The 15,829-nt window shown below is 42.4% G+C and overlaps 1 protein-coding gene across 1 annotated transcript in view; it reads right to left on the bottom strand.

Moving 5' to 3' along the window:
• The window catches only part of Ush2a (usherin), a 680,823-nt gene that overhangs the window by 86,247 nt on the left and 578,747 nt on the right, over nt 1–15,829 (bottom strand). Inside the window, exons 58-59 of the mRNA XM_085835345.1 lie at nt 11,133–11,291; nt 9,261–9,423 (exon numbers count right to left, since the gene is read on the bottom strand). Of these exons, the coding sequence (XP_085691471.1) occupies nt 9,261–9,423; nt 11,133–11,291 (322 nt within the window). The remainder of the gene's footprint in view (nt 1–9,260; nt 9,424–11,132; nt 11,292–15,829) is intronic.

Below are 15,829 nucleotides of genomic sequence, written 5' to 3'. Positions count from 1 at the left end.
GCACCTCTCCACTTCTCCACTAAGGATGTAACCAGGATACTCCTGTGCCTCTCCACTTCTCCACTAAGGATGTAACCAGGATACTCCTGCACCTCTCCACTTCTCCACTAAGGATGTAACCAGGATACTCCTGCACCTCTCCACTTCTCCACTAAGGATGTAACCAGGATACTCCTGTGCCTCTCCACTTCTCCACTAAGGATGTAACCAGGATACTCCTGTGTCTCTCCACTTCTCCACTAAGGATGTAACCAGGATACTCCTGCACCTCTCCACTTCTCCACTAAGGATGTAACCAGGATACTCCTGCACCTCTCCACTTCTCCACTAAGGATGTAACCAGGATACTCCTGTGCCTCTCCACTTCTCCACTAAGGATGTAACCAGGATACTCCTGCGCCTCTCCACTTCTCCACTAAGGATGTAACCAGGATACTCCTGCACCTCTCCACTTCTCCACTAAGGATGTAATGGGACACTCCTGCTGCTACACCTTCCCCTCCTGAGGGACTGTACCCTCACATTGTCCCTTAAGTTACTTTCTTCAGGCTTTTGTGGGAGCAACAACAACAACGAAATAACCAGTGATCACATTTTGTTGTATTATCTTCTCTTGAAAGATGCATGCAATGCAAGGGACCAAATACACTATTTGAAAGTTATAACCCTGAAGCATACATTATGTTTTAGTAAAATGTTTCTCTGTATTTTCTGTCTCTGTTAATATTGTCAAGGTGGCAAGATCTGGAGTCACCCAGGAGACAAATGTCTGGGCATGCCCGTGAGATTTGGTTACCTGAGCTGGGAAAAACGTGTGTCCATCATGGGAATAGTTCAGCAAATCCACACTAGGTTATAATTCTTGTGGGATATTTTCCTAGTGCATGGAGAACTGTTTTATGCATTTTATTCTTCCAAGCAAAGAGCAGATCATGGGTACATGCATAGCAGCTCTACTCAGGTTCTACCCTTGGTCATAGAACCACAGAAGTGGGTACACAGTGGCCAGTGGCTGGGGAATCCTAAGTCTGTGGTAGGTGGATTGTGTGAGGCTCCATACGACTCTCTGGCTAACTGATGTTCCATCTGACTGAGGTTCCACACGGCTCTCTGATAACTGATGGACTTTGGTGACTACAAAGCTAAGCAAGGTTGACCCCTCTGCTACTGCGGGATGCTGGAGATCACTATGCCCCAGTACCTCAGCTGGCCCACTGTGGGACAGACATGGCTAGAGAATCCACAGTTCTTCCCGAGATTTACCTAGAGTCATACACCTCACATATGCCTGCGGGATGGTTGAACAGTATTTCTATGGATTTCTTATCTGCCACTTATTTTCTCTCCATTAAAATCAATCTTAATTAAATCATGCCCCCATCAAAGCAGGAAACATTCTCATTGCTTCTTAATACACTTGTGGCTATACATCGAGAACCACACATAAACAGCATCTTTGACTCAGGAGCAGCGATACAGAGATGAGCCAGCCATACCCAAAGGAGATGAATTGAGAACATGAAACAGGACTGTATGAAAATGAAAACCACAGGGTGAGTACACGATCAGGAGTTTGAGTTAGAGGGTTTTAAAGGACCAAGTATTATTTTGATGTCTCCTAAAACCTATCTCAATCCAGAATATTCTCAAAATATTCTTCCAACTCCCAGAGTATAAGTTTACTCTGTCATTTTACAGTTGAGGTTTTGTTGCTAACAAAACTCAGCTCAATTCATTGTCTTTTGGTATTGAATATATAAACCATTAAACACTGAGACAGGAGAAAAGGAACTGTCAGTTACGATGGCCTCACAGATCTGAGGTTGAGTTGGAAACAGATTTTTGCTCATCCAGGTGTAAAATTACAATGCACATTTGACAGGAAGAGAACTGGGCCTGTTACATCTCCATGTTCCCAGTGTCCATGAAGGGCTCAGGCATCTGCTTTTCAAAGGAGTATCTACAAGGCGGATGACTTGATGATTTATTTCTGTCCTGTGGCCCCACCTTTATCAGTTCTTATATTTTATTGAAGTAGAGAGTTAGACTGATGAAGAATGTAATGAAAAGCGGGGACCTCCTCTTCCAGCTCAGTCTCTAGTGGAGAAGAGAGTGTTGAATAAATCAATATTTTCCAGGCTGTTAGAAGTCTTTAATTAACACCCTCTTCAGACGCTGGGGAACACACAAGCTGCCATCTCAGATTAACCGGGCCCATCAAAACTCAGAGGGTGATTAAGACAAAGCAAATGACAGTACCTCTCACAAAATAGAAGCGGGACATGGAAAATCTCTCATGCTGGGAATCTGATGTTTCTCCAAGGGACCATCACTGTGGTGTAAGGATGAGCAATGATGAGCTAGAGAGGCATCATAGGTCCACCTCATTGACCTGTGGCTTCATTGTGACCTGCTTCCACTTGTGGACTCGGTTACACATTCCATGTAGGTGTGCCAAACTTGTCTCTGTGCCTGCTGCATGGCTCAGGTATGGGGTGTATGATTGGCTTCCACTCTAATGACTCACTCACAGCCAAGGACTCAGGTTGGCATTCTAGAAGCAACTGCTTGGGATAGGACAGTGTAAGCAAACCCATCAGAGTTCTATGGGAAGACTACGTTTTCTACTCTGTCCCACTTCAGACCTGCTATGACAATTCAGTTAATTTCTATTAAGCATCTCATGATTTCCCAAATTGAGATGTAGCCATGGTTTGTCATAAAAATGACATTAAAAGAAAATGCTGTCTGAGGGGGAATTGTAAGGATCTGCACTATTCTAGAGATGTGATGTGACGGTAGCTTCGAGTGTGTTCACCAAAACAATGAAAGGAAGAGGTCTGGGAAAGTATTTCTACATTGATTATGTAATATATTAACAGCACTGAACAACATGCTGCACCCACCCCACGTGTGGTGTCAAAAGCCAGGCTCTCTTTGTATCTGAACACACCCAGAGACGAGGCTGAGGAGAACACATTCCTTTTCCTAATTATTGGGTGGCAACAGCCCGTGGGAATGGTCCTGCTCTTCCCGAACAGTGTGCATGTACAGGTTGCATGCTCTGCTCTCCGTGGGCAGCCATGTGGACCAGTCATTATGAAGAGCGCAGTTGGGCAACTCTTTTTCACAAACAAGTGATTTAATATTGCCTACCACTAGGAGGAGAATAAAGGTAAATAGGAGTCTGGAAAGTCTAGATTTTCCACAACCATTTGTTCTCATTTTGTGTATAAAATGTCCTTCTTTAAATATTTTAAATATATTTATTACATGGCATAGAGATTGAGATCTCCATTTCTGCTTTATCAAGGAGTTGGATGATGGGTTCCATCAATAGTGGGTACCAGATGGACATTCAAGTGCGAGAGGAACTGACTCTCTTCTTCTTTCCTTTCATAGCTGTCACTCTGAGCATCTTCCCAGCAAGGAATCTTCCACTTGGGAAGAGGAGATGTGTCTAGTACAAAGTTAATTCCATTTGAGAAAACAGCTAAGTTTTTCTGTTTCCTCCTCAAGGAGCCAGTGGCACAGATACCCTCCCTGGAATTCTGGGACCCTACCCAGCTCAGGGCTCTACCTCTGGATTTCTCTGTTTTAATAACTCTGTCCACTTCCTTTGTTCCCTCAGCCCCTGAGGTGCCTTCTACTTTTGTACAGCTGCCACTCCCAAGTTAGCCTCGAGTTTTCTTCTTATGTTTTCAGTTACCAAATTAACACGTTTATCCTGCATGGCTACTAACATAAAATTCCTTGGTTAAAGAAATCTCTCTCTCTCTCTCTCTCTCTCTCTCTCTCTCTCTCTCTCTCTCTCTCTCTCTCTCTCTCTCTCTTCATGATTACACCTTGATTGCTATGCAAGTGATGAGGTCTAAAGAAAGAGGGAGATAGGAAAATCATGGAGAGTGATGGCAGACTGCATCTGGATTCAGTCAAGTTACAATTTTGCCTTTACCATACCATGTAACACACTGATTGTAAGTGAGACGATAATAAGTGAACAGGAGGAGGGTTGAGAAGACTCTCCATACCTGTCCTGTCAGATAAGTTCTGCTGCCATTATTTTGGTGTCTAATAATCTAGGCATTTTCTCTACCTATAAATGTAAAGAAAAATCCACTTTTCTTAACGAAAAACAGACATAAGCACTCTGCTACAGAGCCCATGTCTTTTGTCACCAAGAGTCTTCCTTTGTTCTTCAATAAGTATCCATGACTTCCAGCTCTGCTTCCTAATTTTGCTGCTGTGCATTTAACACAGTACTTCACAGGTATCATTTCACCATTTCCTAGACAACTTGCAGAGGTCAATCATTCTTTATGTTTTTGAGCCAAAATCTGCATAGCTTTATAGGTAACTCACCCAGGTTACTGCCTGTACCACCAGGAAGTGGCAAAGCTACATCCTTTGGCCACACAGCCCATGTTCTTTCTATGATCATGTTTCTTTATGTTATTCTTGGTTTGATATTAAAATACACACACACACACACACACACACACACACACACACACACACACACACACACAAAGCCCCAAGCACCTAAGTTGGTCAGCCTGGCCTGTTAAAGTCTACCCAAAGTCAATATCCAGATGACCTAAGTCTGTTCTGAGAGTGCTTTGGATTTTAGCTACACATGGCAAGTACTTCAACTATGGATGTTGGGAATTTTCTTACTTTATTGACACCTATAATGCCTCCACTGCTAGGTCAGTTAAGTTCTATCTACCACAGTATATGTATATGTATGTGTATATGTATGTATATGTGTATGTGTATATTAGGTATGTATATATGTATTTATGCATATGTGTATTATATATTATATAATATATTACATACATTATATATTTATATATTATATTACTTATATTATATATACAACACATATAAATACATATTTATGTATGAATTATATATCACATACATTATAATATTATATATGTATATATATATTATGTATATGTGTATGTGTGTTCCTTAAACAGACTAAATAATAAACTTTGAGTAGGCAGCATATCAAACTGGTAATTCATAAAATACTGTGGAGAAACTCTTTTCTAATGAAGACTGGAATTTTTATCTTACTCCTGTTCACAAAACTAATTTGTTTTAGAAATAAGAAGAGCCATAGAAGAATTGGAAGAAATAACCAATGTGCTATTTTTAACATGATCACAAAAAGATTTACTGCGTAAAGATTATAGACTAATAAACATGAAACCTCCAAGAGAAATGCATGAGAAATATGATTTTTTATAAAAAAGAAAACAGAATGCATCAATGTTAATATACTAAAATGACCAGTGTTCACATCTATTCATAGTGATCATACATGCCTTAGCTAGGTTATAAGGATCAGTCATGTGACCTTTCATACTGCTGTGCTTAAATACTCTTTCTTACTAAGCACGTTTCTTTTAAAATGCCAGTGGTCACCACGGTCTTACTTTGGAAGGACTAGTCTTAATCACATTGACATCATGAACTACTCCATGCATATTCTAAAAATAGAGGCACTCTATTGTGGTTTTTGAATGAAACAAACAAAGCAAGAAACCAACAATCCCTATAGGCTCAGCTCTGTGAAGACTTGGGGTCCCCAGGGGGTAGTGCTGCTTGGGGAGCTTACAGAGCCTTGAACAGACGCAGCCTTGAGGAAGAGGCTAGGCTTTGAGAGTCTAGAGTCTCCCTCACTTTCAGGTCTGTCTTTGCTTCTTTTTGCAGTTAAACATGTGATCTCTCAGTTTCTCACTCTGGCTTCTTGCTACCACCCATCCCCCAACATTATGGACTTCTCCCCCTTCTGAACATGAGCCCAAAGAAACCCATTTATCCATAAACCCCTTCTGGTCCTGGTGTTTTGTCACAGCAATGAAAGGTAAGTAACGCACCTCTAAAGTTGCTGACGTGTTCTTGCGTGCCCTACATTCTGTTATCCATCACACTTTCTGTTTATCTTGTATTGTGTAATAGTAAGATCATCAGTAATAAGAATTAAAGTTTAAAGAGCTGTGTGTCCCTTGGTATGGATAGACACACATGTATAGATCTAAGCTATTTATCATCTAACTCAATGCCCATATCTGCCTTTTCACACTATACAAATTAGACTTCATCAATGCTTCTTTGCCTTTGGTTTAATGGTTGCCTTTTCTCAGTTATCTGTTTCCTGCTTGGAAACACCAACCTAAAGTCTTTTTTAATACCCAAAGGAAGTTTCACCATTTTTTTTTCTTTCTTTCTTTCCTTCTTCACAGTGTTAAGGTGTCTTTGTACGGACTTTTGACTTCTAATGCACATAGATAGTTCAAATATCATTATTCATTTAAAAGGGAAGCTTCCTGAGACTATAAGCATTGTGTAATTTCATCTCTATTTACATGGAAGCTCCTATTGGGTGGAGATAATTTTACTAAGTGCTTCGCCAATTCCTAATCCAACGCATCCTAGTTGGATTTTGAAGATGGAGAATTTTACCATTTATAAGGCTGTGGACCTGACAAGGTGGTTAAACTGAAGAATCTTTATGCTAACCAACCTCTCTTTGAGGAAGATACGAACACGCAAGCTGACCTTGCCTGATTCTTGATAGTAAATAAGCTATAAAACAATACTATAAACTTCCCCACTGATCATGAAAACCTTTACAGAAAACTTCCATAAGACTTGTATGGAGTCAACAAGGCAGTATAGGTAACTGGAAATTTAAGCTGGGATATTCACATCAAGAGTATGTCATTAACAGGTTATGGGGACTTAAATATGGAACCCTCCTCACAGACCCAGGTGTTGGAACCCTTGGTCTCCAGTTGGTGGTGCTGTTTTGAGAGGTTGTGGAACCTTTGGGATAAGAGCGAGCAGGGGTATGGGCTTAGGAACAGAGGCGAGAGCTGCGGGTGGGCTCAGCTTCTGCTTTTGATCCAATGAGACATGAAGAAGCCAACTCTCGAACACTGCTGTTGGCTCCACCCAGGTAACCATGAGAAGAGCTGAAGCCTTCCTCCCTGAGTCTCAGCAATATGAAACATGACACGTGGACTATTCTGTTTAGTTCTTGAGATCATAAACATCTTATCACCTTATTAGGGTAGACACTTTCTATTTTTAACAGTATGATACATAGAAGCAATATTAAAACAACAGAAGAGAGGTGGGGAGTAATTCAGGGGATCAGTGAGAATTGCCACAAGCGTTCTCAAAATGAAACCGGCATGTTAGCTTCCTGTGATTTGATGAGAATATCTGCATAGGTCAAGCCTTGTCTCTGGTTTCGGCTGACCCTGTTTCCTTCGGTGACAGAAGACAGCAGGCGAGTGATGGAGTAGGAATTGCTTTGCGTAAGCTCCTCAGAAGCTTGCAGGCTCCAGCCGGAGCCATGCAAGGGGCCCTGCGTCGTCGTCGTCATCGCAGGATGAAAAAGAACTGTGTGTCTACATGCTATTTCTGTCCTTACAAATTTCTGATTTTTTTTCTGCAGCTATCTAAGAAAAATTTGATATTGTTGTTGTCTAAGCACATTTAAACTTCAGCCGGAATAACTGCCAAGTGATTCATGCCTCGGCAGGTGAATATAACGATTGTATCTGGGGCCCCGGTGCACCATTTTCATTTCACTTTAAATAAAAAACAAAATGTATCTGTGTCAGTCAGCGCCCTTCCGCTGTACTCGGAGGTATCAAACAGGCCACAATTATGATGGTGAAGTGATTGTGTCACGCTGGGGGAAGGTTTATTGCGTCGGAGTCGGCTAGGCAGTAACACATTCTGTTTCATATTACTCTTTATATCATTGTTTGCCTGTGACTAGAATAATCAAATGCCATCAAATGCTGTCAAATTCAATTTACAGTATTTTTCACTGAAGCGGCCTTTCTGCATTCGGGTTCCTGTTTCCCTTTGCTGTAGCTGCCACGGGATGTTCACTGTAATCAGGAGCTTTGTTTACAAAACCAACAGACTGGAGCCTTGTCTGGCTCTCTGACAGTGGCCTATTTCCCTTCATTCAGAGCAGGATTTTGTTGCACCTCTCCTGTGCAATTAGCATTGAGTAATTGGGAGGAAATCATTTCTGGAGGCTGGATATCTGAGATCCTGTACTAAAGTGCTTAGTGTAAAGTGTGTTTTTGCATGTTTTTGTATGTCCACATGTATTTGAATCAGAAACATTATTTTTCAAATTACTGTCTGCTGAAAAGTCAGGCTTGATTATTTTAGGCAACGCCCCTTACATAGACAGAAATGTAACCATAGTTTCTCCCTTCCCATTTGTTTTGCCTACACACCCTTAGCTGATCACTGGAGGAGGGTCTGAATAAAGGGTCTAATGCCTACAGGAGCTATCACTGAAGGTCCTGGGTTCATAGACCAAACAAAGAGCAGTGGAAAGTGCCAGGGAGACTACCAGAGGGTGGGATGGCAGGGGTAGGGGTGGGGAGCAGGCTGCAGTTTTGTGACTTCTGTTGTCTTTGTAGTGGAGCTTCATGTGTAGCAATGCCTGCCAGCCATACCTGTCCGTGTTTTCTGCCGTAGGGATCAAGCACACAGGGCCTTTGCCTCTGACCCATCTTTTATTTTCAGCTTCCCTCTATAAGTCTCTGTTTCTGTCTCTTCTTTCTTCTCTCATTTCTCTCCTATCTCCTCGTCCCTCCCCTCCCCTCTCCTCACCTCCTTCTTTTCCGCTCTACTCCTGTCCTTCCTCATCCTTCCTCAGCCATGTCCTTCCTGCCTTTCCCATTTCTGCTCTTTCTGCTTTCACTTTCTTTATATTAGGGAGATCAGTGCAATAAATTCTGCACATGGTGAGGAGAAATATATCACAAGCTAAGAAAAGAGGCTTAGAGCTGAATGGAAGGTCTGGGGATATGGCGCAGAGGAACAGTTGCGTACCATGTATGAGGCCCTGGTTTTGACCTAGAATTGCACAAACACAAAGAAGCAAAGAAAAATGGACAAGATGAGGAAAAACAAAGATGGCAGCATGTATGGTAGGAGTTATGGAGATAAAACAAAACAAAACAAAACAGAAGACAAGGGCTGTAGAGTCTCAATTGTCAAACTGATCTCAAGGAAAGGGTCACACAGTAACTGTGGGCCCTGGTATTGGGCAGTGTATCAGAGGGGAGGTCACAGTTTCCAACAGTCTCCACCTGCATGTGCTCCATAGCACATGAATGCCCTTCTGTCCCCTGTTCATGTGGACCATGCACGTGATTCTGCAGCCCTTGGATGGCATGCATCCCCAATCGAGAACCTCTCACCTGTGAATGACATAGCTGGTGATGATTCCATTGGGTCTTGTCGGTGGCATCCACTTAACCTCTATGCGATGTGACCCCAGAGCCTTCAGAAGAGGGGGCATTAGACCCACTGGTGCTGCTTCAAGCGTTCTGACGTATGTCCCAGGACTGACTCCACAGCCCGCTGCAAAAGCAACCCAGGGCTTTATTAATTTGTCCAGCCAGGCAAAGTGCCACACAGCCATGTAGGAGGGTAACAGTGCCATCAAAATGATGTCTGGGTACACTGCATACATGATTCAGTGTGTTCCTATGGGTACCCATGGGATTTAAACATTAAAATATAAAATCATGTTTAGATGGTTTATTCAGCAACGATCTGCTTATTCTAAGGTAGGCAAGAAACCACAGGCTTGATTAACCTGGCTTCCATTTCTGCTGTGGTTATTCTAGATAAACAGTGATGTCATTTGAATTTCATGAGTGTGCAAAACTTAGTAGTACTTAATGCATTAAACTAACCTTGTTGTTCAGACACACAGACATTGAACATGTAACTTCAAGTCTCTTTGTCACCCACAGCATAGTTCTAGGCATGTGGTGATTTTGCCCTTAAGTCAAGAGATCTTCATGAAGAAGCTGTTTCCATGTTGTTGAGTGAAAGGCTGGATCATGGAGAGCAAACCCTGCAAACAAACCATGGCCTGGTTTGTAGGGCAAAGTCAACAAATGGACTTGGGGTTTCTGATAGGAATCATCAAGCCCATCTCTGAGGCTTGAGGCACGTCTAGGGCAACAAGACAAGGCGTGTGGGAGATTATAGACTGGAAGGCTTCTCCAAGGTGAAACAAGGTGCTATCTCTGTGTGAACTGCATCTCATTTAGCAAGCAGGTACTATCTGTCACATATAGGCTGTACTACACTATTACACACAATATGATCTATTTGTTGGTTTGAGACAGAATCTATGTAGCCCTGGCTATCCTGTAGCTTGCTGGGTAGGCCAGGTTGGCCTTGAATTTGCAGAGATCTGTCTGCTTCAGCCTCCAAGAGTTGGGATTAAAGGCATGTACCACACTGCCTGGCATTAAAAGTTTGCTTTTACCACATGGAAATAATGTGTAATATTCTCTCTGGATTCCATATTTTCTGATTATCAGTTTATGTCTCTTCAGTCCTCCATGACAGGTAAGAAGGAGTGGAATACATTCTGTCTAAGATAGCAATGTTTCCACCAGGCCACAGGCTAAAGCACAGACTTCAGACCCAAGGCATTGGCTCCAAGGAACACCATCAAATATACACTCGTTTTTGCACAATTCAACTTTTTTCTATTGTTTGTATTTTCAAGGTAGACCCTGGCTATCCTAGAACTCCTTCTGTAGTCCAGGCTGGCTCAGAGAATCTCAGAGATCTGCCTGCCTCTGCCCCACCAAATGCTGGGATTAAAGTCATGTACCACCAAGCTTGGCTGCAAATCTTAAATAATTTTCCCCTTCTCCCTCCTGACAATGTTTAAATAAAATCAAGTTTAATACATTTTCTATGAAATGTATTCTAGAGCCTATTTTGTTTTATGTTCCTAATGGCCTCTCTGCGAGCTATGTGTTTTTCTTTTAAAAGGCCTTATAAAACAAGGCTTTACAAAGCTACCATTTTAATGTGGCTTTTTAATGTATTTTTTATGTATTTAAATATTCATGCAATGTGTAGGGATGTCGAATGCTTCAGTGAATGCCAGGTTCTGATTTTTCTGGGCAATCATTCTACCACAAGTCAGAAACTAATCATTACTCCTTGTATTTTGACTGTTCTTTTCCTAAGGAAAAAAACAAAAACGTTGTGAGATACTTTTTGCACAAGCCCAGGTCAAATTTCTAAAAGGTAGTCACCATTTTGGCAGGCTTGTATCCGTATTTCATACTGTGTGAACGGAGCCAGGTTTTTCAGGTGTGCAGATTGCCGGTGTCTGACAGAGAAGACTAAGAGCGTCACACTCCCACCACTGAGTAAGATGCTGTACTCCACTGGAATTTTGGGAAGCAGGATCCCTGTGAAGTGGGAGAGAAAGAGAAAGAAAGATGCATAATTACCTCACGCAAGTCCATCAGTGCCTCCGTCCCCTCAGAACGATGCACACACACAAGGTTACCTCTGAGAGGTAACGGATGACTTGGGGTAGCACTGAAGCTGCGCAGAACACAAGTTGGAAAACACTACAGTGCGTGCTCCAGAGGCAAGAGCTGTTTAAACATTCATAATGGTCGTAGTCAAAGATCCACTCTAACGGTAAGTAAAGATGAAGGCACCTGTCACTTAAAACATTCGGCAATTAAGGAGGGCATCACAGCCTCCCTAGGTTTACTTAAAGTACATTTAAAAAAAAAAAAACAACAACTCCAGTTTGCTTGTGACAATAATTTTTCTGCAGACCATTGTGTAAGCATCTTGTCTGACATGGATCTTTGACATAATAGCCCATAAAATATCCAAATCACTGTCTACCTGGAGACTTCCAAGGGCATTAATTATTGAGCTAGGACAGTCCACTCTGTCAGTGAGACTTACAGACCTTAAATACATAGAAATTTGGGTCCAATAACTGTCATTTTTTTTCGCCAGCACTTCCTAAAGAAAGTAGTGGTTTTTTTTTTTAAATCTATTTCTATAATTAAATGCCTGTTAAGTTTTATATGGTCATGAAGAAACATACACTTTTAAAGGCAAGAAGATGAGCTTTGAATGGAGACTGTAATAGAAGCTCTGATTGAATTATCTCACTGATGGGGGAGTGTGGGACATTTACAGTTAGTTACATGCTACGTATCAATACGTTTGTAGTTGCCATAGAAACTAGTAAACCCATTGACAACCTCGAAGAGTGAACAACACAGCACCTGAAGACACTTGAGGGGTGAGGTGTACAGAAGGAAAGGTGGCTCTCCTTGTATAGGTGTGAGCCCCAGTGGGGGTGGGGGGAGTGCTGACTGACCCTGGGGTGCTTGGGATTGTGTGCACAGTGGGTACAAACAGGGCACTGGCAAGATTAGCACCCTGTTGCCCCATGGTCTTCTTTAGAAATATGTTAGATTGGGAAGAACCTAGCGACCCAGACTGAGCAGTGTGTGCACATGTATACGTGTGCATGTACTAACGTGTGAATGGACGTGTGTGTGTGTGTGTGTGTGTGATTCATGCATGCATGTAGAGGCCAGAGGGCATCCTTGGCTGTTGCTACTGGCAGAAACCATCTTCTCTTTTAGAACCAGGCTCTCTCACTGACCTAGGACCCATCAAATAGGCTAGGCTGGCTGACTGGTGAGGCCCTGAGATCCATTTGTCTCTGCCACTCAAGATCTAAATTACAAGTGTGCGTACCATACCTGTTTATTTTTTATTTTTTATCCGTTTTTAATGTTGAGTCTGGGGATCAAATTTCGGTCTTGATGCTTGTGTAACACACTCTTGCCTATCTAAGTCATTTCCCATGCCTAGAGTGAACTTAATCTCGACAGGAGATGGCAATCAGAATGAGCTATGCTTGCCTCCCCCTTTCTCACCCTCAGTGGACAAACTTTAGGGTCCCTAAGTTTCTTCTTTCACTTAATGGTGACACCGTTGTTCATATCCCCAAGCTTGGACCTGAAGGAGTCCCTTGGGGTAACCCAAGTGGCCATTAGATTTCAGGATCTCTGCAGGACATTTGGGGGTTATAGACAAACAACAAGAGAAGAACTTGAATGTGTTAAAGCATGGCTGCCTGACGAATGATGGATTAACGCTTGAGACTGGAGGTCAGGATCAGGATGATGGCTGCAGCAGTAATGCAAGCCCGAAGAACAGCTTCTCAGAATTCCTGTGCTGCCCCACAGAGCCATGTTCTCTCTTAGTAGCAGAACACCGGCTTCAAAAGTTTGGAGGCTGTCATTTTTGTGAATATTTTGTGAAGGCTCCTGTGTCTAGCTTCTAGCATAGAGTAGAAGTTCAATCATTCATCAGGCAGTTAAACGAATGAATTCGACATTAGGATAATGGTAACCTCTCTCTTTTAGAAATACTTACTTACTTATTTGTTTGTTTGTTTGTTTATTTAATGTGAATGCCCGAGTGTGGTATTTGCATTTTGTGTGCAGTACCCACAGGGGCCAGAAGAGGGTATCAGATTTCCCCCTTGTACCTGGAGCTACAAGCAGTTGTGGGTGTGGGAGTGTGGAACTGAACCAGGGCCTCCAGAAGAGCAGCAAATTCTCTTGAATGCCAAGCTCCCTCCCCACCCCCTAAAGATAAGAAAATTTAATCTCAGTGAAGTCAAAGGCACTCATTCTGGATTGCGCACTGGCTGGTTGTGAGTAGTAATAATACGGTCCGAATGCAGAGCGAAGCTTATATTTCTAAGCTTTGAAAATAGAATCTTAGGTTAAGCTAACAGGAAAAGAAAATTACCGGGCAGGGCTGACAAAAGCTGTGTAGACAAGTAGACCAATTCGGAACGGGTCAAATTGCCATTAATGGAACAGGAAAATTAGAGGTTAAGATTCTAAGTTCTAAATACCAAGTTTCCTAGCCTGAGACCCACACATCCTGGACACATGTGGGCTCATGTTAAAGAATATTCTAAGACAAAAAACCTTTGGAAACACATGATTTTCCTATCTGAGGCATGGGAAATGACTAGAATTTCACTTTTCCTTGTTCATAAAACTTGGCTGTGAGTTTTTCTGCCTTAAATGTCTGGATGTAGAAAACTATTTGGTAAAGTCATAAAAAGTTTTACGAACCTAAGAGGTTAGAGACAGAGATCATGTCAGAGTGAGTCACTCGTAGGTCTGTAGAGGAAACTCGCATTGAAGCACCCATGTGCTGGAAAGAACTGTTCACGAGAAACTCAGAGAACAACTCAATTTTCAGCCTCTCCATGTTGCCTTAAAAATGAATTCACCATGAACACATGATAGGGTGTAGTCACAGAACAAATGGTTGGTCTGGCTTCTGCCACTTATGTTCAGTGTGACAATAGAAAATTCTATATTACTTCTTTTCAGGAATGGGTAGAAAGCTATCACAAGATCAGATCCTTAGGATCTTTAGACAGGTTTACCTCTCTCTTGGTTGGTTTAATGAGTACACATCACGGACTTATGTAGAAGATGTTCTTCAAGGCCTAATTCTCAACTGCTAGATGAAATCAGGAACATTGTTCCAAGTTCCCAGAAAGCTATTGTAACTAAATAAAGTTTGAGGGTTGGAGGGAGAGAACCGTTTACAGAGATCATTGGAGATTCTCAGTTCATTCATGATTGAGGGTGTGGCACCAGGCTCCCCACTCCATCCTTCAGAGAGCACCACATGACACTGTAGAGATGACTGAAGAGCTAACCAGGGGCGCTTTCAGCTTGTAATTCAACCTTTAAGCATGACAATATGTTCAGAGAAATTGCTACCTGGAGTATTTTTGAACACCTCATCACTGCAAGTCCCATTAGAGTCTATCTCCTTATTATCCTGATGCAGTCTGTCATCAATGGAGGGGGCTGCGGTCTGTCCTGTAGGTCTGTCTTGTAGGATGATACAGTGAGTCTAGAAGAACAGACACAGAACCTGGTACTGGGGCGGGGTGGGGAGGTGGGAGGAGGGGGCTCTCTTAGGTTTTTCTGGTACAATGTATCACTTTTCAATGATGGAGATTTGTAACAAATGCCTTCCAACACAGTGAACTACCACTCAAACACAAGGATGACAAATCTGGGTGGATCAAAAGACCCAGTGTGCGACTAAGAAACTGCAAACGCTTGGTCAGTGCTTGAGGCGGATTCCTCAGGATTACACATTCACTTTGTCTCTTGGTGTCTTGGGTAGGTCTTGTGGAAAAGTCTGGAAAACACACTTATATAAAACATGCCCCCATGTTATTGATCTCGATAAACTGCACATTGGAATGGGATCAGATCATCTCTGCCCCTATTTCTCCAGTCATTACCTCACACCAAGTGACCTCTCTGAGCAGCAGTGGCTTCCTCTGTAAAGGGCTGACACTACTGACCAGATAGCTGCACCTTTGCAAAGGTGACATAAAACCACAAAATATTCCAGTTCATTCCCACAAGGTAGAAGCTGTCAAAAACCTCCATCTCTACACAAGAAAGACAGATTTTAAAGAGAAAGGTAATCAGCCTGTAATAACAAGTATTGATCATGTTCTCACGCACCCCACACCTCTCACAGAGAGCCGCTCTTCCAAACAGATATGAATGTTCCATCCATGCGAGGGACTGTCCTAACCCTCTCTGGTTGTTTGGATTTTAAAGTGTGTACTTGTATATGATCAAGCTGCGCCGTGAAGACAGTCTGTCGTTCATCCTCGGTGATAATTTCAGGTCGTCTCCCACCCAACCTGCCTGAAGTCAGTTTCTTTGTCTCCAGTCTGTACCTACAACTGGCTGCTTCCACACTCTTCATCCTTCTACATCTCTGTTCAAAAATGACAGGGCTCCCAGCGGGGCTGGGGCACAAGATTGAACTTCTACTGTGTTTCAGAGATAGACACAATATTGATCTAGGTTTGAGCATGGCTAGCCACAGCGTGAACCCG

This window comes from Mus caroli, unplaced genomic scaffold (assembly GCF_978045245.1).
Source record: "Mus caroli unplaced genomic scaffold, Mus_caroli_1 scaffold_1, whole genome shotgun sequence".
In the NCBI taxonomy this organism is placed as follows: Eukaryota; Metazoa; Chordata; class Mammalia; order Rodentia; family Muridae; genus Mus; species Mus caroli.
This window is presented reverse-complemented; position numbering and strand designations above follow the sequence as displayed.